This window comes from Trifolium pratense, linkage group LG2 (assembly GCF_020283565.1).
Source record: "Trifolium pratense cultivar HEN17-A07 linkage group LG2, ARS_RC_1.1, whole genome shotgun sequence".
NCBI lineage: Eukaryota > Viridiplantae > Streptophyta > Magnoliopsida > Fabales > Fabaceae > Trifolium > Trifolium pratense.
Genome location: NC_060060.1, coordinates 7004893 through 7031878, shown reverse-complemented (window position 1 = coordinate 7031878; position 26986 = coordinate 7004893). Strand labels below are relative to the sequence as shown.

Sequence of the window (26986 nt, the reverse complement as noted above, 5' to 3'; positions counted from 1 at the left end):
TCATCATTATTGTATATTTTTCTATTGCAATTTTTATTTTATACTTCTTTTTTTTAAAAAAAGGAGATCTTTATTTTTGTGAATCTATTATTTATATGTTTAAGAGTTTTTTCTCAAGGAAACAAATCTACGTGTCACTTTCTTATGAACTTTAATTTTTATTAATCCAATGTGGCATCCTCTCATTCATCATTCTCTTAGGTGGCGTCCTCTCATTTCTTTTACCGGTCAAAATCTCACGTGACAATCTCTCAATTCATTTCGCTGATATGTCATTCTTCTATGTTTTTTCCTTTAGTCATTAGTGCTCAATTATAAATATAGAAATTGTTCAATCAGGTTTTATGAACAAATGTCTATATATTAATATTTTGATACAATTGAAATTTTACATATGGAAACTTTTGATTATTGACCAACTCATTTTTGGAATATATATTGATTAAATTAAATCAATGCTGAAATGTATGGAAATTTCAAAAATTAAGGACCAAAAATCTACTATAGTTTCTATATATACGGGTCAATATGTAAGTGTGAGGGTCATTTAGTGTCTCAACGCCCCTTCTCTATTTTCTCTTCTCACCTTCACTACTCTTTTTTTTTTTGACAGAATCACTACTTTTTTTTTCTATCTATTGCTATTGTTGGTTTTTTTTTTTAAATAAAAAATCTATTGCTATTGTTGGTTATTTCTTATTTATTTGTTCAATATAATTTTTGAAATAAAGAAATAAAAATTATATAAATTTGGACATTTTTTAAAATTTGCACATTAACAAATGAGATATGCTTAAAAAAATTATATAAATTTTTTTTGTGTCAAGCAAATGACAAACAATTCTACTGTTCATTACTTTTAAATAAATAATATTAAAATTAAAATCGGCCCATTTTGCTTCTCAAATGTGAAATTTTTTCACACGGGGACATGAGATAAAATATTCCTGAAGAAAACAAATGTCTAAAGGAGAGAGATGACGATTAAGAACAAATATATTAACCGTTAGATTAGTTTTTGCATAATGACTTTTTTTTTATGAAAATAAAAGAATAAATATATGAACATGTGAGTTTGGAACGGAGAGTGGAATATCACTCTCCATTATGTCATTTCTCCTTAAAATATCCAAAATTTGGATCTTTTATCATATTTAAATAAACTATTACATTAAATATAAAATTAATTTTACAAATAATTAAAAAAATCACAATATTAAAATTTTAATAATCCATATTTTTCATGTGTGAAAAAAATGATCTATATTTTTCATAGAACATTAACCCGGGCGATAGCACGGGTAAGTTATACTAGTAATATTTTATATCAAATAATGTTTTGTACTTAAATGCCAACGTGTGCCACTGCTGGTCAAATCTCCGCAAAATCCTTGCTGGAAGATACTCGTCTCAGGTAATAATACATGAAAATTGTATGATTGGTACATGTTCTTAAATGCAAAGTTAAGTTGTTTAATCTTCATCAAGATATAATATATAGTTTAAGTTTCAGGTGGTTAATTTGTGCCTGAAATGGAGTCCTTAAAATCAAATCACCTTTTAAGGGAATCGTCAGTGACATAAAAGGAAGAACACAATGTTATAAAGATGATTGGACTTGTGCTTTCCGTTCTGGTATTGGGTAAGTTTCTATAAATGTTACCGTTAAAATAAGGAAGAACCCACAATCATCATGTATACCTACTTGTACAACTTTGCAAAAAATAAGGATGACTTGGGACAGGAACTCTTTTTGGCTTGGGCTGGATGGTAATAAAATCAAGACAAAAAAAAACAATTTTTTTATTATTTATTTATTGGTCAAATAACCTACTAACTAGAATATCAACTCTATTTGCATATTATGAAAAGTGTTTATGCTATAAGTGCTTACTTAAATTGATATTTATTCATAATATCTCAGGGTTTGTGTATGGACATCTCTGTTGCTGTTTCTGCTAGCAATATTCAATGCTGGCAATATCATCAACAGATTTACAAGGGTTGCTGAAGAGCTTTTTGGCATGCTGATTTCAGTCTTGTTCATTCAAGAGGCTATTAAGGTCAGTCTTGTTTCTCCTAGAAATCTCAACTCAAGATTTTAAAAAAATGATTTGGCATGAAAAGGAGTCTAATACAAGTTAATTGAAAATAATGCAGGGAATGATAAAAGAGTTTAGTGCTCCTAAAAATGAAAACTCAACATTAGAGCATTACCAATTTCATTGGCTCTATGTGAATGGCTTATTAGGTATTATATTCACATTTGGCCTTCTCTATACAGCATTGAAGAGCAGAAGAGCAAGATCATGGTTATATGGGACAGGTTTGTCATTATAATAGATTTGAGCTGAGGCATAATTGATAAAAACTAGGCTAAATTGCACTTTTCTCCCCATAACTTTCACACACTTGCGAATTTGGCCACCTGACTTTAGCCCCTTTAGCAAAAGGATAGTCCCCCATTAATTTTGACCAAGTCAATGCACACGTGGCATGTGAATCATTGTCCACGTGGCAAGACATGCTGACGTGGCATGCAAGTCACTTGCCACATGTGCGTTGACTTGTCCAAAATTAGTGGGGGCCATCTTTTGCAAAATAGGCTAAAGTTAAGGGGCCAAAATCTCATGTTTATGAAAGTTATTAGGGGGCAAAAAGTGCAATTTAGCCTAAAAACTAATTTCTTATGCTTGTTAAGCTATGTAGTACAAACACTTCAGATTGAAGGCATGTTCCATGTGTCAGACACAGACATGACACTGACATATATGATTACTTAAATTCGATCACTTCTACTTTCTTTAATTATAACTGCCAACTGGTGTGTCAGTGTCAATATCGGGACTGTGCCTACGCTTCATAGTTGTAAAGTATATATGAGGAATATTTATATGACATTGTCTTGTTTATTGGATAGGTTGGTTGAGAAGCTTTATTGCAGACTACGGTGTGCCTTTCTTGGTGGTAGTATGGACAGTTGTGTCCTTCTCTGTGCCAAGCAAAATACCTTATGAAATTCCAAGAAGACTAGTTGCTCCCCTGGCTTGGGAATCTACATCTTTACACCATTGGACAGTTATACAAGTAATTCATGTTGAACTAAGGCCCTGTTTGGAATTTGGATAAACAGCTCAAATACGTGCTTATAGCATAATCACTTATCTTCTAAGTGTTCCATGTTTAATTTAAATGTTTGTCATGTATTGTTTTGTGCAGTACTTAATTTTTTGCAAATTAAACGAACTATAAGCTATACTTTTGTAGTTGTGGAAAATGTTGACTTTAATATATGTATATACAGGATATGGGGAAGGTTCCTCCAACATATATATTTGCTGCATTTATTCCTGCATTGATGGTAGCAGGGCTTTACTTCTTTGATCATAGTGTTGCTTCTGGGCTGGCACAACAAAAGGAATTCAATCTCAAGAAACCTTCTGCATACCATTATGACATATTCTTACTAGGATGCATGGTATGTATGTGTATATATACATCCCTTTGTAAAGACTAGAAGAGTTATTTAACTATGAATCTCATCACTAATGCTAAACTATTTCAGGCTTTGATATGCGGACTACTTGGCTTGCCTCCTTCAAATGGTGTTTTGCCTCAATCTCCTATGCACACAAAGAGCCTTGCAGTTCTTAAGGGTCTGGTAGGTGAATGACTATTATAGATTTTTCCTAAACAATTGGAGAAAAAGATGTTAGTTTGATACTTTTGATATGGTGATTTATGAATCGTAGATGATCAGAAGAAAGATGGTTGAAAGTGCCAAGGAAAGTATAAGAAAGAAAGCCAGCAACTCTGAAATATATGGAAAGATGGAAGCAATATTTGTAGAAATGGACAGCAGCCCAGTTGTAAGTCTTCTAATAGTTAAGTTACTCATAGTTTTTGCTCTTTCCAAATAAACACAATTAACTAATAGTTAAGTTACTTATTGGCTTTGAAGCACGGACACAAACATCAAATACTACACTGACACTAAGTACTAACACATTATCGGTGATAAGTTGAAAATGGAAGTAATTGAGTGACACAACATGTGTCGTCGGTGTTGGACACCATATACACCTTTCTGTCTACAGTTACTTTGGCTATGAAACATCGACACATACACAAAGACCAAACTGACACGACACGACACGACGACACATCACCGGTACTAATTTGAAAATTAGAATTGAATACAATCACATGTGTCAGTGTCGTATCTGTGTTGGAGACCAGATGTGCCTTCAACCTAAAGTGTTGTTGCTACATAACTTATTGGTCCTAATTACCTTGCAGACTTCTGTGGAAAGAGAATTGGAGAACCTAAAAGAGGTAGTCCTAAAAGGTGAAGATAAAGGAGACAACAAGAAGGATACATTTGACCCTGAGAAGCATATTGATGCATGTTTGCCTGTTAGAGTAAATGAGCAAAGAATGAGCAATCTTTTACAATCAGTCTTTGTTGGAGCATCAGTATTTGCTATGCCTGTCATAAAAAAGATTCCAACTTCTGTTTTGTGGGGATACTTTGCTTACATGGCCATTGATAGTCTTCCTGGTAACCAATTCTGGGAAAGGATATTACTTCTCTTTGTAACACCTAGTAGGTGGTTCAAGTAAGTAGACAATTTACTCTAAAGTTCAATACCCTCATCAATTTTTATTTTATTTCATTTCCTTCTACTAATATAGTTCTAAATTGCAATCTACCATTGCAATTGTGGTTGCATTTTCTACTGTTTTACTACAATATATAGGTTTGCAGCGTAAACGTATCTAGGAGTGTTAAAAAGTATAATTCAAAAACCGAACAAAATTATTAAACTGAACAGCACCAAAAAGACCTGAATTGTGACATGTAGTTCATGAACTGAACTAGTTTAGTTCAGTTTGAGAACTATTTGTTACAATTTGATTCTTTTTGGTGCATTTCGGTTCGGTTTTTGGATTTTTCGTACATAATATGCTGTTCATGTTCCATTTTTGGATTTTTCAAATGTCTTTAATCAGTTCATAATAGCAATATAATATAGTTTGGTTCACAAATAATCATTTCGGTTCGAAAATGTGTACTTCAGTTTTTGTAAAGGTAGTTCCGGTTCGGAAACATATATAAAACCGAATCACGAAAACACACTTTGAAATCATGCTGCTAATATTTCAAGTCAACCTATTATCGCAGGTTATTAGAAGGTCACCATGCTTCTTTTGTGGAATCAGTACCAATTAGAAACATAGTATTCTTCACAATATTCCAATGTGTGTATTTCTTGGTTTGTTTTGGAGTAACATGGATTCCAATAGCCGGAATCTTGTTTCCGTTGCCTTTCTTTTTCCTGATCTTGGTGAGGCAATATATCCTTCCTAAGCTGTTTAGTCCTCATCATCTAAGAGAACTAGATGCAGCTGAATATGAAGAAATCGCTGGTGCTCCAAGACTCTCTGTAAGTGCATCCAATGCTTAATGCCCTATATCACTCTTTGATATCAACTCTATCTTTACATATTAATGTCTATGAAGCATAGACACTGACATAGACACTGACATGTAGATATCGGTAATAATGTGGAATGTAAAAGTGCTCCTTTACTTTTTTTTAGCAGAGGGATTCACCTAGTTTTGGATCGATGGAAGTGTCTGATAGTGAAATATTAGACGAATTAACTACCAACAGAGGAGAGTTGAAGGTCAGAAGTCTAAGCTTTATAGAGGAAAGACATGGTCAAGTAAGTGGTTACTACAATTGAATTAATTTTATTTCTTGAGTTGGAGTTTAAGCCTGTTTAGATTGACTTATTTAAAAATATCTACTGTCATAAGCATTTGGGATAGTGTTTGAGAGAGAGCTTATAAAAGCAGTTTATGACATGTCACATGTCCTTAAACTGCTTTCTACTTATTTCCATAAGCTCTACACGATAGCTTATTAAAAACAACTTATAATTTATATGAAAAGAATTTGATTTATTTTATCTTTGTTTTTATATAAATAACTTATACATAATTTGTTATAAATAGTTAAATATTGTTTAAGGTAGTTCTAAGATAAAGTGTTTTCATTCTATCCAATTATAATATAATTAAAATTTCAGAAAGTTTTTTTTTAGCAAATTAAAAAGAAATTTTTAAGTGCATCTTGTGAAAAAGAAAATTTTAGCAAATTTTAGGAAAAAAAATTTAGAAAATTTGTATGTAGCAAATTTAAGTGCTTAATTAAAAAAGAAGACTAAATTAATAACTTAAAAAGAAAAATTAGAAATTTTAAGAATTTTTTTAGAATTTTTAGAATCACTTTAATTTTTAGATTTTTTTTAAAAAAATTGTCATGTGGCAATTTAAAAAAAATTGTGACGTGTACGTGCCACGTCATCAGATTTGCACAGTCAATTGTCCAATTGTCGCCCAGGGGGATAAATGATAGAATCCTAACTATGCAGGGGGTGATTAGAAAAGAAAACTATACAAGTAAATTAAAATTGGCCAACTATATTTTTAATTTATTAATTTTTTTATATGGATCAAACTGAAGTTTAATTAATATTTAGTGCTGATGTAAAAATTATTTACACTTTTATACAAATACATCTCAATAAACTTAATAATTATAAATAACTAATACATGAAAGTCATATAAAAAAGATTGAATAAATGGGAAAAAAATAAAATGGGTTGGGTCAGGCTAATTAATGTGCAACCATTAATAATGAGTTAGGATCCTCTCAATTTCCTAACGAAATGGTGATATCCATTACTAAAGTTTTAAAGTAAATTCATGATATAAATGCACGTCTTTTGAGAATTATTTATATTATTTGAATATATATAGATCAAAACTATAGTAATTGTAATTTCCATTTCTTTTGAGAAATGTAGAGGATCTCAACTCATTAATAATTGGGCTGAGCTAACCCATATATATAGTCGGGCCACCGGGCTGGACACGGTTGTCCTTGGCCTTTTTTAACCTTCCACTTAGGGTGTTTCTTTTCGCGTCCCGGCTTTCTCGTGTGTCTCTTGAAGTTCTCAAAATATCCCTCACAAGATAACTAGTGAGTGTTAAAGGAGGTGAAAATTTGAAGAAACACAATTCGCCACTTAAATAGTGAACTCAGGGGCTCAAATTTGGAAAAACACAGTTCTTTAAAATATTTTTATAGGTTCACTAGTTAAAGTGGATATTCAACTCGCTATTTAAGTAGCAAACTGTATTTTTTCAGATTTTCACTCCTTTAACACTCGTTAGTTATGTTGTGATAAGTATTTTTAAAATTTATGAGGTCGCACGAGAAAGTCAGGAGGTGCGAAAAAAAATACTATATGTTCCAAAATTTATGTGGTCCAAGACTCTAAGTAAATGTTTGAGACACGGAAACAACAATGGAAGGGGAGATGCTACATACACCATATATTTCTGTTGACACCCCTTCGTCTTAAAATTATTTTCATTGTGTAAAATATCTCTCACTTCATAAAATTCACACACCCCATTCATGTCATCAATCATAAAAATTCTTGGATGATCATCCCTTTTCCAGTGATCATATGTTTTCTTATGCATTTCTTACCTTTTATTGTAAAAATAAATCTAGTTCCCCCCCTCTCTTTTGCAACTTTCCAAGAACATAAAATATAGAGTGAAGTGTCAAATACTCTTCTGAAATTTCAAAATTCATCACATATTCCCCTAATTTTGAAGTTGCTGACTAAGTTGGTCAGCGACTTAATTCAATAATTTTTTCGGTGACAATTTTCAAGTCTAAAAATAAGTTAGCATGTCACTCACTTGAAAACTTGCTTAAATTAACGGTCCTCGTGAGCTTAGTTCAGTTGGTAGGGACATCAACATTTTATATGCAGAAGTCGAAGTTCGAACTCTAGATATTCCACTTATCCATCTTAAAAGGTGGAATTTCAAATCACTTACTAAAAAAATAAAATTAAGAGATAACAAGACACAAATTGAAGATTTTAAATTGATGCAATCACATTGGTGATGAATGATAAAAAGCTCTAAGATCCAAAGATACCTATTGCTCAACCACTGCTTACTAGCTTGCAAGTTAAGTCTATACAACAAGAGTTATGACCCCACGAGCTATTCCCACCTTTTTCAACCTTGTAATAAATAATTTTAGTAGAAGAATACAAATTTAAAATATCACAAATCGTCCTACACTGTGCATATAATGCTCAAGGATTTTTAGAAGCATTCCAGTTTTTTTGGTTGACAGTGAGATGAGGATCGAACCCAGAATCTATAATATACTATCCAAATTTTTTACCATTGGACCAAACCTAGTGACTTAGAAGCATTTCAGTTTATCCTACAAGTAATAGGCGGTAAAAGAAACAAATATTAAAATGCACGAGTCATCTGAAACATAATGATAATTTTATATCTTATTGTAATTATATTTGGCTTCTTTCGCAGATGGTTTCCTTATTCATGTTTTTACCTTTTTGTTTTTTCTCCATTTGTAAGAAAAAAGAAAAAGAAAATTTATACTATTGCATTTAAAACATAAAAATAGCATAAGGAATAATAATCAAAATATTACAATTAAATATAGGAATTTTTTTTTTACATAAAATATAGGAAAGTTAATACAGTACATTTTATATTTTATATATATTTACAATGTAAATTAGTTCATAATTATGTTTTCTAAAATTAAGCAAAAAGGAATATATGCACATCCCAACAACAAATATTATGTTACTCTCTCTTATCATACTTATACATATACAAAGTTTATATATTTGTCAAAAAAAAAAAAATTTTATATTGAGAGAATGAATAACATGATAAGAGAAAGTAACATAATATTATAAGTTTATATTGAAAACAAATGGACGAGCACAAAAATTGAAATGATGAATTATCATCATAAATTATTGTAATGTAACACAAAAAACATAAATTATTGTAAAATAATTATATGAAAAGACAATTAAAATAACATGAATATACAAAGTTTTATATTTAGAGAATGAATAACTGTGATTTTAAAAATATGAATAAAAGAGTTGTTCGCCCAAACCAATGTCTCTCTTTATCACACACTTAGAGAGGGGAATCAATGTGCAGATTTCTTCGCTAAACTTGGAGCCTCCTCATATCTTGACTTCTCGACCCATGCTTCTCCTCCAGAAGGCATTCGTGATCTTCTTCGAAATGATGCAACGGGAACTCTCTTCCGTCGAGAATAATCTTTCTTTTTTTTTTTGTTTTTCTTAGCTTACTTACCAAAAAAAAATAAAATAATGCATGACAATATATATTTTTTTTTTGGTGGAGACAATATAAATTTTTAGAGTAGCTAATAATTTATTTGATCACATTTTTTTTTTTTGACAAATTATTGATCACATTTTAGTAGCTTGAAGTTTTGAACTCGAGATTATAATTATATATTCTTTATTCTTTATATTTGATAATACGTTATTACGGTTGTTTAAACTGAAGATTATCGTATATTCTTTACGCGGGCGCGGGGAAGAAGGTTCAAGAATACCAAATATTACATGGAATTATTGTTTAATTTTTTTTTGGTACATTTTTATTTTTATTATTATAATTATTATCTTTTTTGGAAGAAAAATAAAATAAAACACACTAGGTTTTTTTTTTAGATTAAGATACTTAACCAAAGAGAAAATAACGCTCGTGTGCGCGTGTGTACGTTTAGATCTCAAACACGCTCTCTTCTCCGCTACGAAAGTTAGAGAGAAAACAAAACTAACGAAATCGTTGAACCACCGCCACCACCACCACTAACCACCGCGCTTTGAATGAAAACCTCGACGACGTCGTCACATATCTCTCCCCAATCCTCAATCAAGGTTCACTTCTTCTTCATCTTCACATTCATTTATTCGTTCAATTTTTTAATTTCTCGATTTCCATTTTTTCAAATCAGACGGTTATGATAGAAATGATTTTTTTGAAAAAACCTCAAAATTCAAGACGAATACATTGCTTTCTGTAACGTAACTGTAACGGAATCGTTGATAATTTTGTAATAACGTGATTGAAAATTGATTTGATTCGGTGCAGGATTAGGGTGTGGTGATTGCAGTTTAGTTACAGTGGGTAGCAACAACGGAGTGGATCGGAAAATGGACAAGAACAAGAGCCGTACCGATCTACTCGCAGCTGGTAAAAAGAAGGTATCTCTCTTTGTTAAACTCATCAATTTCAATTTCTTATGTATCAAGTTTGTGTGTGTGTTTGGGTAATTAGCTTTGCCAATGTTGTTAAATAGCAGCTATAGTGCAACAGAATTTGAATAAATTGATATTGTTTTGTAATACACTGTTTAGTTCAAACTTCAAAGTGTTGCCATATAGTAGCTATAGCATAGGTAAATTTGAATGAATCGCTGTTGTTCTACAATACACTATTTAGTACAGAGATATAGCGGCTATGGTGCAGTGGAATTTGAGCAAATTGCTATTGTTCGGTGATACGCTGTTTAGTATAACATGTTCTCAAATAGAGCCTATAGTGGCACTAAAACACTGCAGCATAGCTGAATTTGAATAAACTGCTATTTTCCGTGATGTATGATTGAAAGCACCAACCTCTTGTTTTTTTACTCTTGGTTTTGTTTCCAATTAGAGTTAAATAGTTGTGTTCTAGGATTTAGTAAATTGTCACAACTTAGAAGAATTTGTGTATACTGTGAAGTAACGGTGCATTTAAGAAAGTAAAATGTATAGTTGATAAGTTTATACTTATAGGTGTTAATGGATAAGTTGAAAGAGAGAACTTCTGAAAAAATGAGATGGAAAAGCTATTGTTTTAAAAATTCTTAGTTACTATAATTTTTTTCTTCCATTAAGTTCTTGTGGAGAATTTTAACAAAACTGACTCCAAATCCACCTATGTGGCATGCCGAACCTTGTAGTTATTCAGCTTTTCATTTGCATTTTTGAAGGTTGATGCGTGTGTAAATGGGATTTATTTTTTATAGGACCAGAAAATATGAGATTTTATCTTTCTCTTCCTATATGTCTCCTCTTACTAGTCTGCTTCAGCATATATAGGGTGGTCAGTTGAATGGTTGCAGTTATTAATTTTGATTGTCATGTTTTTATCGTCAGCTCGAACAATATCGCCAGAAGAGGGTGAATAAAGGTGGTAGTAGCCGCGGAAAATCATCAAAAAAGTCTACTAAAAATGAGCTACCTGAGTCTGATGCCGATACTGCCAGTGTTACCTCTACCGGATCATCTCAAGTTACTGATGGAAATGTTGAAACCAACAGTGACCCCAATGTGGTTATCACTGAATCACTAGAGTCACAGTCTTTGGCAAGCTCAGCAACTGCTGACAATGTTGATCCATCTGTTGATTCTTCTCCAGTGGCCATGACATATGATACAGGTGAAGTAACTGATTTGGATTCTAATGCTAAATCGGCACTTCAGGGTCGTGGGGTCCATGAGAAGGATTCTGATTTGTCTGCCAAAGATCAAGGGGGGAGTTCTCAGAATCTTGGTGATAATGTGGCAAAAGATGAATCTTTGACAAGCTCGTCACCTCCTGACGTTGATCCATCTTTTGATTCATCGTCAGTGGCCATGACATATGATACAGTCGACAGAACTGAATTGGATTCTAATGCACTTGAGGGTCCCAGAGTCCATGAGAACGAATCTGAATCGTCATCCCAAGATCAAGGGGGATCTAAGAATGTTGGCTCTGATGTAGCAAAAGACGTGTCTTCAAAAACTTCAAATAGTGAAGGAGGAACAGCACACAATCATGCCCATGAACCTGTTGCCCTTTTGTCACCACACGCTTCTATTACAACTGCAGTGGATGAGTCTGTCACAGCTGAAAAAGAGAGTGAAAAAAGGGAAGACACATTGCCTTTATCGGAGAATATTCCCAATACATTTGTGGCGCAAACGAGAGAAGATCAGGTAACAGATTTAGGTTGTGCTCTCTCTCCCTGTCTCTTTAATCTAATTGCATAATTTTATGTTCAATTATAAGGGTATTAGTTGGGAAGGCTGGGAAAACTGATATGTGAATTTGATTTATAATTTATATTCTCATTTATTGCTGGGTAGGGGCAATGCAGGAAGCTGATGGTTTGGATATGACGAAATCTTATCAAAGCACTGATGCAATTATAGATAATCAAAAGGAGATTCGTTTGTTTGAAGCTGGTGAGAGTGATCAGTCTCTTTCAAGAATTGCTTTGGAGAATACTATAATCGAGGAGGCATCTCATGAAGCAGAACAGCTAGACAGGCCAGTTGAATTATTCTCCTCCCTTGAGGACATTATGCCAGATCAGCTTTTGGGTTTTGATAAAGGCCAGCAAGATAATATCGTATCTGTGGGGACTTCAATGGAAAATTTGGAGAGAGATGCATTACCGGGTTCATCTCGCGAAGAAATGATTCTTCAGTCTAATCAAGAACAGATAAGCACGGGAGTCCGTAGTGGACAGGACATGGCGCTTCAGGAGGGGTTTAACCAGCAATTCACTCTTGTTGGATCTGCAGTTGACGATCCCACTCACGAGTTGTCCGTAGTTGCTTCAACCAGATCGTTTGACGTATCTCCTATGTCTAATGCAAGCTCAGTTAATCTCTTGCAGCTAGCTGAATTTATAAAAGGGATTAATGAAGAAGAGTACCAGTTTCTGCTCAAGGAAAGAGGAGCAGTTTCTGATGCAGATCCTGTAACCAGTAGTCCAGTTCTACCAGATCATGACTTTTCAGAAGCATTTCAGAGACTGAAAGAAGAATTGTTTCTTGCTAGTACGATGCAAAACATATTCAATATGCAGCTAGCTGAACAACTGGAGCTCCAATCGGAATCTGATTATCACCGTCACCATTTGATTAGTGAACTATCACAACTCCGTGATTCGCGCAATGAAGTTAATGAGAACAATCAACGCCTTAGCGAAGAACTTGCTAACTGTCGTGTAGAACTACAGATTAATTCACGCAAGAGTGTAGAGCTACAAAACCAATTTGATACTGCCATGGCAGGGGTTGAAGCTCTTTCTGCCAGAGTAGTTGAGCTACAGATTAGTTTTGACATGTCTCAGAAAGATTCATCGGATCTCTCCACAGAGTTGGCTGACTGCAGAAGTTTGATCTCAAGTTTACAGGATGAAAAGAAGGGCATGAGCGAAACTCTTAATTTAGTGATTGCGGAGAAAAATAAACTTGCGGAGGAGAAGGAGTTTTACCTCTATGAAAGTAAGAATCTGGCAACTGAATTATCTGGCTTAAAGAGTTCAATGGAAGGAGTAGAAGTCGAAAATTCCAATTTAATTGACAGGATCTCTTTGGTGACCGAAGAGAGCAATAAGTTCAAAGCAGAAATTGAGCATCTCTTGCATGAGATTGATAGGCTATCGTTAGATTTGGTTGAGAATAAAGATTTGGTGGCAAGTCTACAGGCAGAAAATTCCAACTTAAATGGTGACCTTGCATTGTCAGTTGATAAGATTAAAAGTCTGGAAGACGAGAGTCAATCTGCTGTTCTTGAGAATCAAAGGCTCTCTTCTCAGATTGTTTCCCTACAAGAACAATCATCTATAGAAAAGGGAGACCGAACGAGGTTTGAAGATGACCTTAAAGAAGCCACAATGCACTTAGAACAACTTTCCAAGGAAAATGCATCTCTCAATAGCACTTTGGATGAGCACAAGGCTAAAATAGAAGAAATTGAAAAGAAACACAGTGAACAACTATCTCAACTTGAGAACTTTGGTAATCAAGCACATGTTGGATGGGACCAAAGTAAGGGCCTTGGAATTGCAGTTACTGAAGATTCTCATCAGATGGATCATCAGAGGCTAGATGAAGGTGCAGCAGGGGGACCATTTGAAAATATATCCGAACAAGAAATTTTCAATGATTCTCTTGAGTTTGTTTCGTTAAAGACTGGTTTGAATGAGGTGGAAAATGTCTTGGTGAAGCTTGAAAAGGCAATTGATCAGTTGCGTTCTCAATCAGTAATCTCTGGTGGGACTGGTGAGAAAGTTTCTTTACCCGCTGTGTCAAAATTGATACAGGCTTTTGAATCAAAAGTAAAGGAAGATGAGCGTCAGGTAGAGATAAGTGAGTCACAATCAAACTCATTTATTATGTCAACCGAAGAGCAAGTAAGAAACTTGAGAAAATTGCTTTCAAAGTGGAAGCTGGATGTTCATAGTGCAGCTGCATTGTTCAAGGGGGAACGAGATGGCAGGAAAATTGGGGATGCAAAGTACAGTGATCTCGAGGACCAGTTTGAAGGATTGAAGCAGCATTGTTCAGATTTGGAAGCATCTAACATCGAACTTGCAGTTCAATATGAATCAGTTAAGCAACTTCTGGGTGACATTCAGGAAAAGAAATGTCATCTTGAGGAAATCTGTGAAGCTCTAAAGCAAAAAGATATCCATCACAAAGCCAAAAATAATGAACTCTATGAAAATCTTGGATATTGTCATTCAAAAATTATTGAATTGCATGCTGAACTGAATGATGTGAAACAAAGATCGAAAGAGATGGCTTCTGTTGTTGGCAGTCAACTAGAAAACTTGCAGAAGGAAGCGACAGAGAGGGCAATGCTACTCGAGCAAGGCTGGAACACTGCAATTTCTGATATTGTTGAGTTAGTTGCAAAGCTGAATGAATCAGTTGGGGAAACTTCGTCTACATCGGCCTCTTCTGACACCCGGGTTGGCTTTGATATCAGTCATTTGTTAGAAGCTTCTGTTAGTGCTGCCAGTGAAATGATTTTTGATCTGCAGAAGAAACTTGAAGCTACTAATGCGGATCATGAAATAATCTCCACGTCATATAAAGAAATGACGTCAAAATGCGATCATCTGCTAGGGAGGAATGAAATGGCTATCAATGTATTGCAGAAGATGTACAGCGACCTGAGGAAACTTATATATAGTAGTGGTTGGTCTTTGGATGATGATAAGAAGATAGATGAGCAAAGTGAGGCACTGCCTGATCTACTGAATTATAATAGTTATGATACCATCATGAAGCATTTGGGGGATGTATTGATTGAAAAGCTGGAACTGGAGTCTGTTACCAAGAATATGAAGTCAGAATTGGTGCACAGGGAAACAGAATTGGAAGAATTGAAGATGAAGTGTCTTGGTTTTGATTCTGTTGGGAAGCTAATCAACGATGTTGAAGGTGTGCTGAATGTGGGAACTCTGAATATCGAAATAAACACTTCACCCCTGTTGTACTTAGGTTCATTAGTCTCTAGTCTTGTACAGAAAACCAAAGAGGCTGAAATCCAGAATCACACCACTAAAGAAGAATATGGATCAAAGGAGTTGGAATTGGATGAACTGAAGGAAAAGATGCAATATCTAGACATGCTGCGTCTTGAGAATGAAAATGAAATCTTCGTTCTAAGGGAAAGCTTACATCAAGCCGAGGAAGCTCTTTCTGCTGCACGTTCTGAATTGCGTGAGAAAGCAAATGAACTCGACCATTCAGAACAACGAGTGTCCTCCATCCGGGAGAAGCTTGGCATAGCTGTTGCCAAGGGAAAAGGGTTGATTGTACAGCGAGATGGCCTCAAGCAGTCCCTAGCTGAGACATCTGGTGAACTGGAGAGATGCTTGCAAGAGTTGAAGTTGAAAGATACAAGACTTCATGAGCTTGAAACAAAACTTAAGACCTATTCAGAGGCTGGTGAACGTGTGGAAGCTCTGGAATCTGAACTTTCATATATTCGTAATTCGGCTAATGCCTTGAGAGAATCATTTCTCCTCAAAGATTCAATGCTTCAGAGGATAGAAGAGGTTTTGGAAGATCTGGATCTGCCTGAGCAGTTTCATTCGAGTGATATAATTGAAAAGATTGATTGGTTGGTTAGGTCAGTTGTTGGAAACTCATTGCCCGTGAATGATTGGGAGCAGAAGGATTCTGCAGTAGAACGTTCATACTCTGATTCTGGTAATGCTGTCACAGATTCCTGGAAAGATGATAATCAGCTACAACCAGATTCAGGGGATGATGCAGGAGGACGTTCACACTCTGATGCTGGTTTTGTTGTCACAGATTCCTTGAATGATGATAGTCAGCAACAGCCAGATTCAGGGAGTGATTTTCAAAAGAACTTTGAGGAGTTGCAGAGTAAATATTATGGGTTGGCTGAGCAAAACGAAATGCTGGAGCAGTCATTGATGGAAAGAAACAGCATAGTTCAGAGATGGGAAGAGCTTGTAAACAAGATTGATATGCCTTCACATTTGCGGTCTGTGGAGATGGATGATAGGATTGAATGGGTAGGAAGAGCACTTGCCGAGGCTAATCATCATGTAGATTCTCTCCAGATGAAGATTGAAAGATATGAAAGTTATTGTGGATTGCTAAATGCTGATCTGGAAGAGTCTCAAAGGACAGTGTCCGCTCTTCAAGAAGACCTTAGAGCTCAGACATCTGAGAGAGAGCACCTTTCTGAAGAATTAGAGGCTCTGAGACACGAATGTGAGAAACTATCAGTGCAGAGAAGGGAAGCTGAACTTGAGAATGAAAATCTGCACAATGAAATAATTAGTTTGAAGGACCAATTGGAGCAGAAAGCTGAAATTGAAGAGCAAATTTTCACCATCGATGACAAGATAAAAAAATTACGAGACTTAGTTGGGGATGCTTTGTCAGGATCTGAAACAGAATATCAGATTTCTGATGGTGCAAATATTGATTCTTTTGAAGAATTGCTGAGAAAGCTTATAGAAAATCATGCTAGTCTTTCATCGATAAAAGCCACGAGTGGTGTTGTACTTGAAGGACATCATTCGCAAGAAGATGATGCTACTCTTCGTAAGGAAAGAAGTATTGATATACATGCTAAGGAGCAAGCGGAAGCGGATATTGATAGATACAAGAAAGATCTGGAGGCGGCTTTGAGCGAATTAGAGCATTTGAAGGAGGAGGGAGAGAGAACTTTGGAAAAGCAAATATCTCTATCCGGTGAAGTTGGAGCTCTGAGTAAAAGAACTGAGGAGTTGCAAGAGCTTCTTAATCAAGAGGAGCAGAAGTCAGCTTCTGCTAGAGAGAAATTAAATGTTGCAGTCAGGAAAGGGAAGTCACTGGTGCAACAAAGAGACAGTCTAAAACAAACCATCGGTGAGATGAGTGCTGAGATGGAGCACTTGAAATCTGAGATCATCAACCGGGAACACACTATTGCCGAGCATGAACAGAAGTTGAGGCAGTTGTCAACCTACCCAGATAGGTTACAAGCTCTTGAATCTGAGAGTTCTCTTCTGAAGCATCGTTTGGAAGAAACTGAACTCCATTTGCAGGAGAAAGAATATTCCTTGAAACTGGTTTTGAACAAGTTAGGTGAGATTGATGTTGGTGGTCAAGGTCATATAAGTGATCCAGTGAAGAAGGTGGAATGTGTCGGAAAGCTGTTCTCTGAACTGCATAATTCTGTTGCTTCTTTAGAACAAGAATCCAGGAAATCTAAAAGAGCATCAGAGCTCCTGTTGGCAGAATTGAATGAGGTTCAAGAAAGGAATGATAGTTTTCAGGAGGAGCTTGCTAAGGCGGTCGATGAACTTGTGGATCTCAAAAGAGAAAGGGATTCAGCGGAGGGCGCCAAACTGGAAGCTCTTTCACATCTTGAAAAGTTATCTACATTGCACAAGGAAGAAAAAATGAGCCATTTTTATGAGCTGGTGGAATTAAAATCTAGCATGAACCAAGTCTGGAGACACTTCGGTGAGGTTCAGAATTTACTGGCTAAGGCTTTTTTCACAGATTTGGAATCTTTTCGGAATCTGGAAGCTGGTCTTCAGTCGTGTATGAAAGGAAACAATGCTCCAAATGTGGTGGATTCATCTTTCAGCAAAGAACATGATGATATTTTACGCAAGTCATCTGATAATAAGGTATAATTGTGATATGTCTACTAAACACTTACAATGATATTTTGCACTCAGTTTTGATTTTTTATTTTATTTTTATTTTTATGAGGTGTGTTATGAGAATCAGTAATGGAACATAGCCTGCAGTCGGCTGATATTTGATAATTATTTGTTAATTTAATTTCTTATGCTATTTTGTTTTTCGGGATGGGATCAGTAGCTTTGGTCAGATTGACATTCGTAGAATTTGGGTTGGGCTTAACTCAACCCTACAAAACTGGCTGTGAGGCGAGGACTATCCACCACTTATATAAACACATTGTCAGGCCATAGTTCATCCAATGTGGGACTCTTAACACACCCATCAGGCCCAAGACTATAATCTGGAGTGTGACCCAATAGCATGTGGTCCAGGGGATCTTAGATAGACACTAATACCATCTTAGAATTTGGACTGGGCTAACACACAATCCTACAAAACCGGTTTGTAAGGTGAGGACTATCCCCACTTATATAAACACATTGTCAGACCATATCCCATCAAATGTGGGACTCTTAACAGACATATTCACTGAGCTTGAAAGGATGTTTGTTAGGATCCTTCCTTTGAGCAAGAAAGAATTTCCTAGAATAATTCTCTAGGCTATTTCCCCCCTCAAGGCTACTCCGAATGTGCACTCTACTTTCACACTAGATAATTCTCTAGTCACTAAATTTAATTATTCAAAGCCATCTATCCCCTCTGCCAATTGAGGGCTATTTAAAAACTTTCTAAGAATAACCAAAATAACAACCACCCAACAAACTTGTCAACAACTTACTAACTAACTTCTATTAACTAGCTCTTAACTACTCTAATTATCCTATATTTTATATCCTAACAAAGTTGGACAAAGAAGTTTCCTTAAAGGATTTGGATGAGTTAATTTTTCACGACCATATCACATAGCTTGAGCAGCTGAGATTTTATCTCATCACACCTTCTAGAATTAAATCACTTCTTTTTTAATTTATTTTTCTTTACTTTGTCAATAATTTATCTTTTAATGTGCTTTCCTGAGAAGCTGTGGAAAAATTGTATTATAAATTGGCAATTTGAGTACATTATTTTCTTGACATTTAACTCTGTAATGGTAGGTGGAACATATTTGTAGTGTATGTGTGTCTATCTATCTATCTATATATATATATATATATATATATATAATGTTGCTTCTGCATTTGCAAACTTCCAGTATACAACTCTCTCTCTCTCACACACACACACACACAAGTTGATATCCCAAATTTTATTCCTTTTAATATCGTGGCCTCTAATTTGTCTTCACTGTATTAATTAACATGTCAGACATAATTATTTACCTTGCTATTATTGTGTTATCTGACTCATTTTTCTTTCTAATACTCGTGAATTTTCTTAGAAGAGCTCTGTGTATGAAGATTCTTGGTCAGAATTTGGCACAATAGACCACTACAATGATAACACCATTGTTGAAGGTTTTCATCTATTTGGGAATAAGCTGCAAGAGTTTTTGGTGGAGGTCAGCTCTCTTAAGGAAAGAATACAGGTGCACTCAAGTTTGGCACGGGAGCAAGACAATACTCTGTCGAAACTAATGACAAACATTCAGATGGAAATTACTTCCCAAAGAGAATCGTGTGAGAACATGAAGAAAGAAGTTAGTAAACGAGATCTGCAACTTGTTGCATTGCGTGAGAACATTGCCCACCTTTATGAATCATGCATGAATTCTGTCACTGCACTTGAGAACGGAAAAGCTGAACTGGTTGGAGAAAAGGTTGAACTTTCAGATTTAGGGATTAACTTGGAATCACCGTCATTTGATGATGAAAAATCTGAGGAATGTATTAAAATCATGGCAGATAGATTGCTGTTGGCTGCAAATGGGTTTGCTAGCATAAAAACTGAATTTTTAGATGCTAATCAAAAGGAAATGAAGGCTACTGTAACAAATTTACAGAGGGAGCTTCAGGAGAAGGATGTTCAAAGAGACAGAATTTGTGCAGACCTGGTAAAGCAGATTAAGGACGCTGAAGCTGCTGCAAACAGCTACTCTCAAGATCTTGAATCTCTTAAGATGAGGGAACATAATTTAAAAAAACAGGTAGATGTTATTGAGGACGAGAAGAAGATACTTGAGCAGAGAATCAAGGAGCTGCAGGATAGGCAAGGGGCTGCAGCTGAATTAGAGGATAAAGTGAGATCGCAGACTAGTTTGCTGGCTGCCAAAGACCAAGGTGGGCTTTGTATGATTCATTAAGTCTTTAAAGAAGTGCACTTGTAATATATCTTTTATGGTCATGCTAACTAGTACCCCCGGGGCACTAGTTAAGGAAGCAAAAAAGGAAACTTGTGTATTGAAAACATAACTTTTTACACTTTTAAAAAGTTGACTAAACAAGTTTCAAGACACTTTTAGTCCTTTACTATTCTTAGTCTCCTTAACTAGTGCCCCGGGGGCACTATTTAGCATTTTCCTATCTTTTATTAACCAAAACTTACAATATTTCTGTAACTTAATGATTTATTGCAGAAATTGAAGCGCTAATGCATGCACTTGATGAGGAAGAGATGCAAATGGAAGAACTGACCAAGAAATATGCAGCACTTGAAAAGGCTGTTCAACAAAAGAATCAAGAGATTGAGAGCCTTGAATCTTCTCGTGGTAAGGTTATGAAAAAGCTTTCCGTAACTGTAAGCAAGTTTGATGAGCTTCACCAACTATCTGCAAGTCTCCTTTCTGAGGTTGAAAAGCTTCAGTCCCAATTGCAAGAAAAAGATGCTGAAATTTCTTTCTTAAGGCAAGAGGTTACTAGATGCACCAATGATGATCTTCGTGCATCACAACTGAGCAACCAGAGAAGTCTGGATGAGATTGTTGAGTTCTTTACATGGGTTGACACAATTGTATCTCGAGATGGGGTGGATGATATACCTTCTGATGTGAAGAGTGATACTCAGGTTCATGAGTACAAAGAACTACTTCACAAGAAGTTGATGTCTTTAATATCAGAATTAGAGAATCTAAGGGGAGTTGCAGAAAGCAAGGATGAAATGTTGCAAGCAGAAAGGAGTAAGGTAGCAGAGTTGAACCACAAAGCAGAAACTCTTGAGAAGTCCTTGCATGAGAAAGAATCACAATTGAATTTGCTTGATGGTGTGGAAGAAACTGGAAAGGGAATTGACACAAGCTCAGAAATTGTGGAGGTAGAACCAGTGGTAAGGAAGTTAATAATTTATTTAATTGTTGACTTGCACTAGTACAAAAATCTTATATTGAATTGAATCCATATTAATATGATAGTTATTTATTTCTTCAAAAAAAAAAACTATGTATGAGTAGTAATGAAAAAATATTTGAGATTTTCCATTTTTTGTAAACATTACGTAGATACACAATTATGGCAGTTGCAACGATAGATTGAATTTATTTGCTCTTATTTTATTTCTTTTACAGATAAATGAGTGGACAACAACAGGGACTTTTGTTACACCACAAGTTCGCAGTTTGCGCAAGGGCAATAGCGATTATGTTGCCATTGCTGTTGATGAAGACCCTGGTAGTACCAGTAGGATAGAAGATGAAGACGACGACAAGGGTAATTTTGCTCTACTTAACCTGTGTGTTGTTGGCTTCTGGTGCTCTCAAAAACTATGGTTTGTTAACTTGGTTTCCTCACTTTTTCTTGCAGTTCATGGTTTCAAATCACTCACATCGTCCAAAATTGTCCCAAGATTTACCAGACCAGTGACTGACTTGATTGATGGCTTGTGGTAAGCCTATTTTTCCATCTGTTGTATGGTTTTAGAAATTTGTTTAAATTTGATATATGTTACATTCATGTTTTGCAGGGTTTCCTGTGATCGAACGTTAATGAGACAACCGGTCTTGCGGCTTGGAATTATAATTTATTGGACCATAATGCACGCGCTCCTTGCCTTCTTTGTTGTTTGAGGGTTCTGGTTTATCTGGTGCTCTGAGTTGGCTTTGTATAATTAGTCAGTCTAAAGTCCAAAACCAGGAGGTTCCATATATATTGGGGATATTCCTCTGATAGTTTGAAAAAGGATTCAGTTTAGCTGTACAGTATCTTCCTTCAACTTGCTTCTTCCTGTTACGGTGCAATGATATTTACTTATAAACCATAAAAAAATAAAGACGCAGCTGCAACTGCTAGAAAGAGTGCCAGACTGCAATGAAGAGAAGATGAGAAAGCAGATTGCTCAATATTTGAAGAGCAATGGATGAAGAGCCTGCTACATAAAAACACTGGGTGGCGTTTTTTACAAAGAACGTCATGCATTTTACCTTGAACAAGATCAATTCGATACTGACTGTTTTTCTTAAAAGGGATACTGGGATAGCAAAAGTTTTGGGTCATGTAAACTGGAAAATGACCAGTTAGGTATAGGGAAAACATAATTCTTTTGTAAGTTTTTTCCCTGCTTAGCCATAAGAAATTTCAACTGCCATTCTTTTTTCATATTACTATTATATCAATCATAGCATTATTATGAATTTTTAAGGCATTAAAATTGAAATATATTCCCATGTAATCCCCATAATATATTTTGATTTTGACCTTCAGAGTAAATAAATCAGCATTTGATTTCTCCTCATTCTTTGAGACAGTAGCTGGTAGATTTTTTTTTCTAATCCGCACTATGTGTTGAATGGTGCATAACAATTATAGATCAAATACATAAAGGTTAAATGGATTTGTGTCAATTATGAACAGAATTTAGTCAATTTCCTTTTTGACATAATCGTCTTAAATTTTTTAAACATTTCTTCCTATTCAATCTTTGGAGCATGTTATGAATATTCTCTGAAATTATATGACAGGCATAAATTTTCCTTAAACTGCTAGATTATAAAGCCAAACTCCATCACAATTCTCCATTACACAAAAACCCCTATAAAGACTGCTCCATTCAAAGACCCATAGACAAGAATCTTTTTCTTTTTGCTTTTTGCATATATGAGGGAAAAAAAAATCTCCTTGGTATTTTGTGACACCATGACCTTTTAGGTAGAGTTTTTTTTTTTACCAATTTTTGTTAAATTTTGATCTTGCGGTAGTTATTGATATTTTTTGTTTCTCAAAAATAAGCAGTAGTTCTTACATATAGGCTACTAAAAACATGTAAATTATGAGTCAATCCAATAGGCAAAATACCATACATTTTTCTTACATATAAACTTGTAAACTACAAAATGTTCATAAATACATAATATAAAACAAAAATGTAGTAACTATGCAAATTGCAAAAAATAACATTCAATATATAACCCTATATATTTGAATTCTTATAACCAGCCTTCCAAACAAAAACTTAGATACAAATGTCACATAAAAATCTTCAAAACAAAAACTATAACATCCTCAAGTTTTCTTGTTAGGCTCAAACACAAACTTGATGACAGAATCTTTGATAGACAATAATTCAGGAAACTCTTTTTTGAGCTTAGAACCATCCATTTCATTGTTGCTCCTTTGTGCAACAATTACCTTAGCTTGTTCCTCCAAATCAAAATTCTGCCATTTAAATGAAGGATCTATGTAATCCCTATACAATTCTAATATCTCATTGTGACTTATAACTCCTGGATTTGTGAAATTCCATATACCTTTTAAGTTTCTCTTAGCCATCTCAATTGATATTGGTAAGAGTTCATCTAGCACTGTCATGCTATTAGGTATGTTTACCACTTTGTTGTAACGACTGATCTTTGTTATGAAGTTTCTTGGATTGCTTAAATCTGATGATATTGGCATTCTAACTCTCAATATGCAAACATTATCATATTCTTTTAGGAGCTCCTCCACCTGCATGTGTTTTTCATGTTCTTAGATTATATTTCATATATTGCAAGAAAATACGCTTCATGTGATGATAATCTTTTAATACGAAAAGAGTAACCTATGAAGCACTGATATGGAGACCAAACACAACACAGACATGTTGACACCAATAGTTATTTGAGAAAAAAGTATAATTGAATGTAACTACATGTGTTAGTGCTGGACACCAGACACAACACTGACACGTTGACACTGATAATTATGTGAGAAAAGAGAATAATTGAATGTAACTACATGTATCAGTGTCATGTCAGTGTTGGACACCAGACACAACACGGACACGTTGACACTGATAATTATTTGAGAAAAGAGAATAATTGAATGTAACTACATGTATCAGTGTCATGTCAGTGTTGGACACCAGACACAACACTGACACGTTGACACTGATAATTATTTGAGAGAAGAGAATAATTTAATGTAACTACATGTATCAGTGTCATGTCAGTGTTGGACACCAGACACACCTTCAATCTGACTTAGAAATTAGGGCAAGTATGCTATGCTACTATAAATAAGAAGATATGTAACTTAAATTTCAGAGATATTACCATGGCCTTTGTCTTTGAATAAAAGGAACCAATGAAATTTGGCTTATCCTCTTCCTTGAATCCAATGCCTGATCCTAGAGGATGTTCTTTATCATACTCAAAAATGCAACCAGTTGCAAAATTCATTACATATATATCACTTTCTTTGCAAACATCAGCCAAAGTTAGTGTTCCTACTACATTAGTCCTTATTGTTTCAACTTTATGTGATTCACACCAATCAACATTAGGCCTTCCAGTAACACCAGCTGCATTCAAAACATGTGTCGGCATAACCCTCTTTATATCCTCCAAAATTGATCTCCTATCTTGTAATCTTCCTCTCCCATACTCCCAAGAAATTCTCTCCTCATCACAAAGTTTCCCTAACAACCCACCAATCCAACCTGTCCTACCATATATCAAAAACTTCAATCCCGAATCCCTCCGGCCGACATCGGTAAACGACCTCAAAAGCCTCGAGTATCCATATTGGAAAGACCATTGAGCTTCATCGGAGAGATTGATCGCCGAAAAACGCGGATGAGGGTTCAAAGCGGTCGATACATCTCCCCACCAGTCCGGATTATTTTTGTACCAATCAATTGTCATCTTAAGTCCTTCTGTCCAAGCTGTTTTCTCCTCCCAACCAAGCTTCTTAAGCTTTTGATCATCCAAAAAATATCTCTTATCATTGAAAGGCCTATCTTGAACAAACTGAATCACTCCTTTAGGATCCAATTTAAAAAGTTTGCAAATTTCATTAGCTACATCTAACACACTTCTTTCTTTTTGAGTACCAATATTATAAACTTGACCTATTACTCCTTTATGAAGTATAACATCAAAAGCTTCTGCAACATCACCACAATGAAGATAGCTTCTCACATTGGATCCATCGCCATGAATCGGCAACTTTTCGCCTTTCATTGCAAGTAAGATGAATTTAGGAACAAGCTTTTCAGGATATTGGTTAGGACCATAAACATTATTTCCTCTAGAGGTTATAATTGGAAGACCATAAGATCTATGATAAGCCATAACCAACATTTCAGCACCTGCTTTTGTAGCAGAATAAGGATTTGTTGGTAAAAGCTGAGATGTTTCATGGTTTCCGATTTCGGTATCTAAATCAGTTTCACCATAAACTTCATCAGTACTAACATGAATGAACCTTTTAACACAATTTGTAGCCCTACATGCTTCAAGAAGAACATGTGTTCCATATATGTTATTGTAGGTAAATTCCATCGAGTTTCCGAATGAATTATCAACATGAGTTTGTGCAGCAAAATGCATTATTGTGTCTATTTCCTCTTCTATTAATAGATGATTCACAATATCAGCTGTACATATATCACCCTTGATGAATTTGAACTTTGGTGATGATGTGCATGATTGTAGATTCTTGAAACTTGAGCAATAATCTAGCTTATCAAGAGCTACAATCTTGTAGCTAGGATACCTATTAATTAGCCTAGTGGTTACATGTGAAGCTATGAAGCCAGCAGCTCCAGTTATCAGAATGTTCTTTGGTTCATACATTTCTGTTTTTGATTGTATCTTTCTTCTTATTGTGTCTTTTAACTTTTTCTATGCCTGCAATCTTCTATTTCTGAACAAAATAATCGAAGATTAGTCACAATATAGAATAAATAACATATATATTCGGGAAAGAATATATTTTTAGTCTTAACCATCCGGTTATCAGGAGAATGGAGCCCCTGATAATCGGAGGTTCGGCCGTTATGTAAGTAAATCCTAGCAAAACAAATTTTCAGTGACCTTTCAAACTTGTTTTCTCCCGAACGATTCATTAATACATCAAACAAGTGCGAAATTTTTGGTATAGTAGTCTTTGATACAATCATGATGTTGGAAATTCAAATAAAAAAAACAACAAAATCATATATTCATAATAAAACTTACTTAGGACATGCAATCATACTTTGAGATTAATGAAATTCATGATCATGGAATAAGTTTATCAAGAAAAAAAAAGGAACACTTAGTTATATTCATAATAATAATGATTGTAATGCTTTTAGTAAGAGCAAGGGTACATAGGTCTTTTACCTTACATGAAATCTTGTGGTATGGTCATGGGATGGTTGAGAGAAATGAAAGCAATTAGTGTGCAATGATGAGAAAAGAAGAGAGAGAAATGAGTAATGTTTGTTAGAGATTAACTAGGTCTCTAAAATTCTACTAGGGGCTATAAGTTACAAACGTGGATTATGATCCGATAAATGTCTTATTAGCTTAATTTAGTTTGAAATAGTTTATTACCTCTCAAATTTAGGATTTCATAATGTACTTTACAATTTGTTGTTAATAATAAATGTTTCTCATTGATCTCTTATAGACCCCCAAAAATAGCTAACTTCTAGCAAATGATATAGGACCAAACAATGAATGGATGAGAATGTAATATATAGAGGTTCAACTAGTTAAATGATATTTCAACTTAGTAAAATTAAATGCTACAAGTTACTAACATCATTATAATTAGATTGTTGATCATGTAGTGGTTTGAATTGTTCTTTTTATTTTGTGTGATAAGAAGCTTTCACCCATAAGATCCATCTTTATCGTGCATAAGTGAAATAAGTCTTTCGCTTTGAATATACTTGATTTAATTGATTGTTCTTAGGACTCGTTTGGCGGAACTTTTTTTAGAGTTTATGCAA

The 26986-nt window shown here is 34.8% G+C and overlaps 3 protein-coding genes across 6 annotated transcripts; 2 read left to right on the top strand and 1 right to left on the bottom strand.

The window, feature by feature from the left end:
* Positions 1-1693: 1693 nt before the first annotated feature.
* LOC123904073 (boron transporter 4-like) lies at positions 1694-5751 on the top strand. Its single transcript, XM_045953765.1, has 10 exons — positions 1694-1770; positions 1925-2063; positions 2161-2326; positions 2921-3087; positions 3305-3478; positions 3566-3661; positions 3753-3869; positions 4300-4619; positions 5186-5462; positions 5608-5751. The coding sequence occupies exons 1-10, from the start codon at positions 1694-1696 to the stop codon at positions 5749-5751; spliced, it is 1677 nt and encodes a 558-aa protein (XP_045809721.1).
* Positions 5752-9635: 3884 nt separating this feature from the next.
* On the top strand, positions 9636-22519 carry LOC123906698 (centromere-associated protein E-like). 4 transcript variants are annotated; one of them, XM_045956670.1, is made up of 9 exons: positions 9636-9847; positions 10062-10174; positions 11111-11935; positions 12097-17901; positions 19299-20136; positions 20433-21118; positions 21357-21498; positions 21592-21673; positions 21752-22519. In XM_045956670.1, exons 2-9 carry the CDS (start codon positions 10124-10126, stop codon positions 21852-21854), a joined length of 8532 nt encoding a protein of 2843 aa, XP_045812626.1. In that variant the 5' UTR covers positions 9636-9847; positions 10062-10123; the 3' UTR covers positions 21855-22519. The 4 variants fall into 4 exon arrangements, with proteins under 4 accessions (XP_045812626.1, XP_045812623.1, XP_045812627.1 ...); XM_045956667.1 differs by having other exon boundaries at positions 9637-9847; positions 11111-11948; positions 12086-17901; XM_045956671.1 differs by having other exon boundaries at positions 9664-9847; positions 19302-20136.
* Positions 22520-23286: 767 nt separating this feature from the next.
* LOC123906697 (trifunctional UDP-glucose 4,6-dehydratase/UDP-4-keto-6-deoxy-D-glucose 3,5-epimerase/UDP-4-keto-L-rhamnose-reductase RHM2-like) lies at positions 23287-25841 on the bottom strand. Its single transcript, XM_045956666.1, has 2 exons — positions 24318-25841; positions 23287-23730 (listed from the first exon to the last, which is right to left on the bottom strand). The coding sequence occupies exons 1-2, from the start codon at positions 25839-25841 to the stop codon at positions 23287-23289; spliced, it is 1968 nt and encodes a 655-aa protein (XP_045812622.1).
* Positions 25842-26986: the final 1145 nt, after the last annotated feature.

Bases quoted from the DNA above. Each gene is read 5' to 3' on its own strand.
- LOC123904073 (XM_045953765.1), top strand. From the start codon at position 1,694: ATGTATACCTACTTGTACAACTTTGCAAAAAATAAGGATGACTTGGGA. The intron at 2,327-2,920 runs GTTTGTCATTAT...TTTATTGGATAG, and splicing joins ATCATGGTTATATGGGACAG to GTTGGTTGAGAAGCTTTATT. The intron at 3,870-4,299 runs GTAAGTCTTCTA...ATTACCTTGCAG, and splicing joins AAATGGACAGCAGCCCAGTT to ACTTCTGTGGAAAGAGAATT.
- LOC123906698 (XM_045956667.1), top strand. From the start codon at position 10,124: ATGGACAAGAACAAGAGCCGTACCGATCTACTCGCAGCTGGTAAAAAG. The intron at 20,137-20,432 runs GTGGGCTTTGTA...GATTTATTGCAG, and splicing joins GCTGGCTGCCAAAGACCAAG to AAATTGAAGCGCTAATGCAT. The intron at 21,119-21,356 runs GTAAGGAAGTTA...TTTCTTTTACAG, and splicing joins TTGTGGAGGTAGAACCAGTG to ATAAATGAGTGGACAACAAC.
- LOC123906697 (XM_045956666.1), bottom strand. From the start codon at position 25,841: ATGTATGAACCAAAGAACATTCTGATAACTGGAGCTGCTGGCTTCATA. The intron at 23,731-24,317 runs GTAATATCTCTG...AAACACATGCAG, and splicing joins ATTCAAAGACAAAGGCCATG to GTGGAGGAGCTCCTAAAAGA.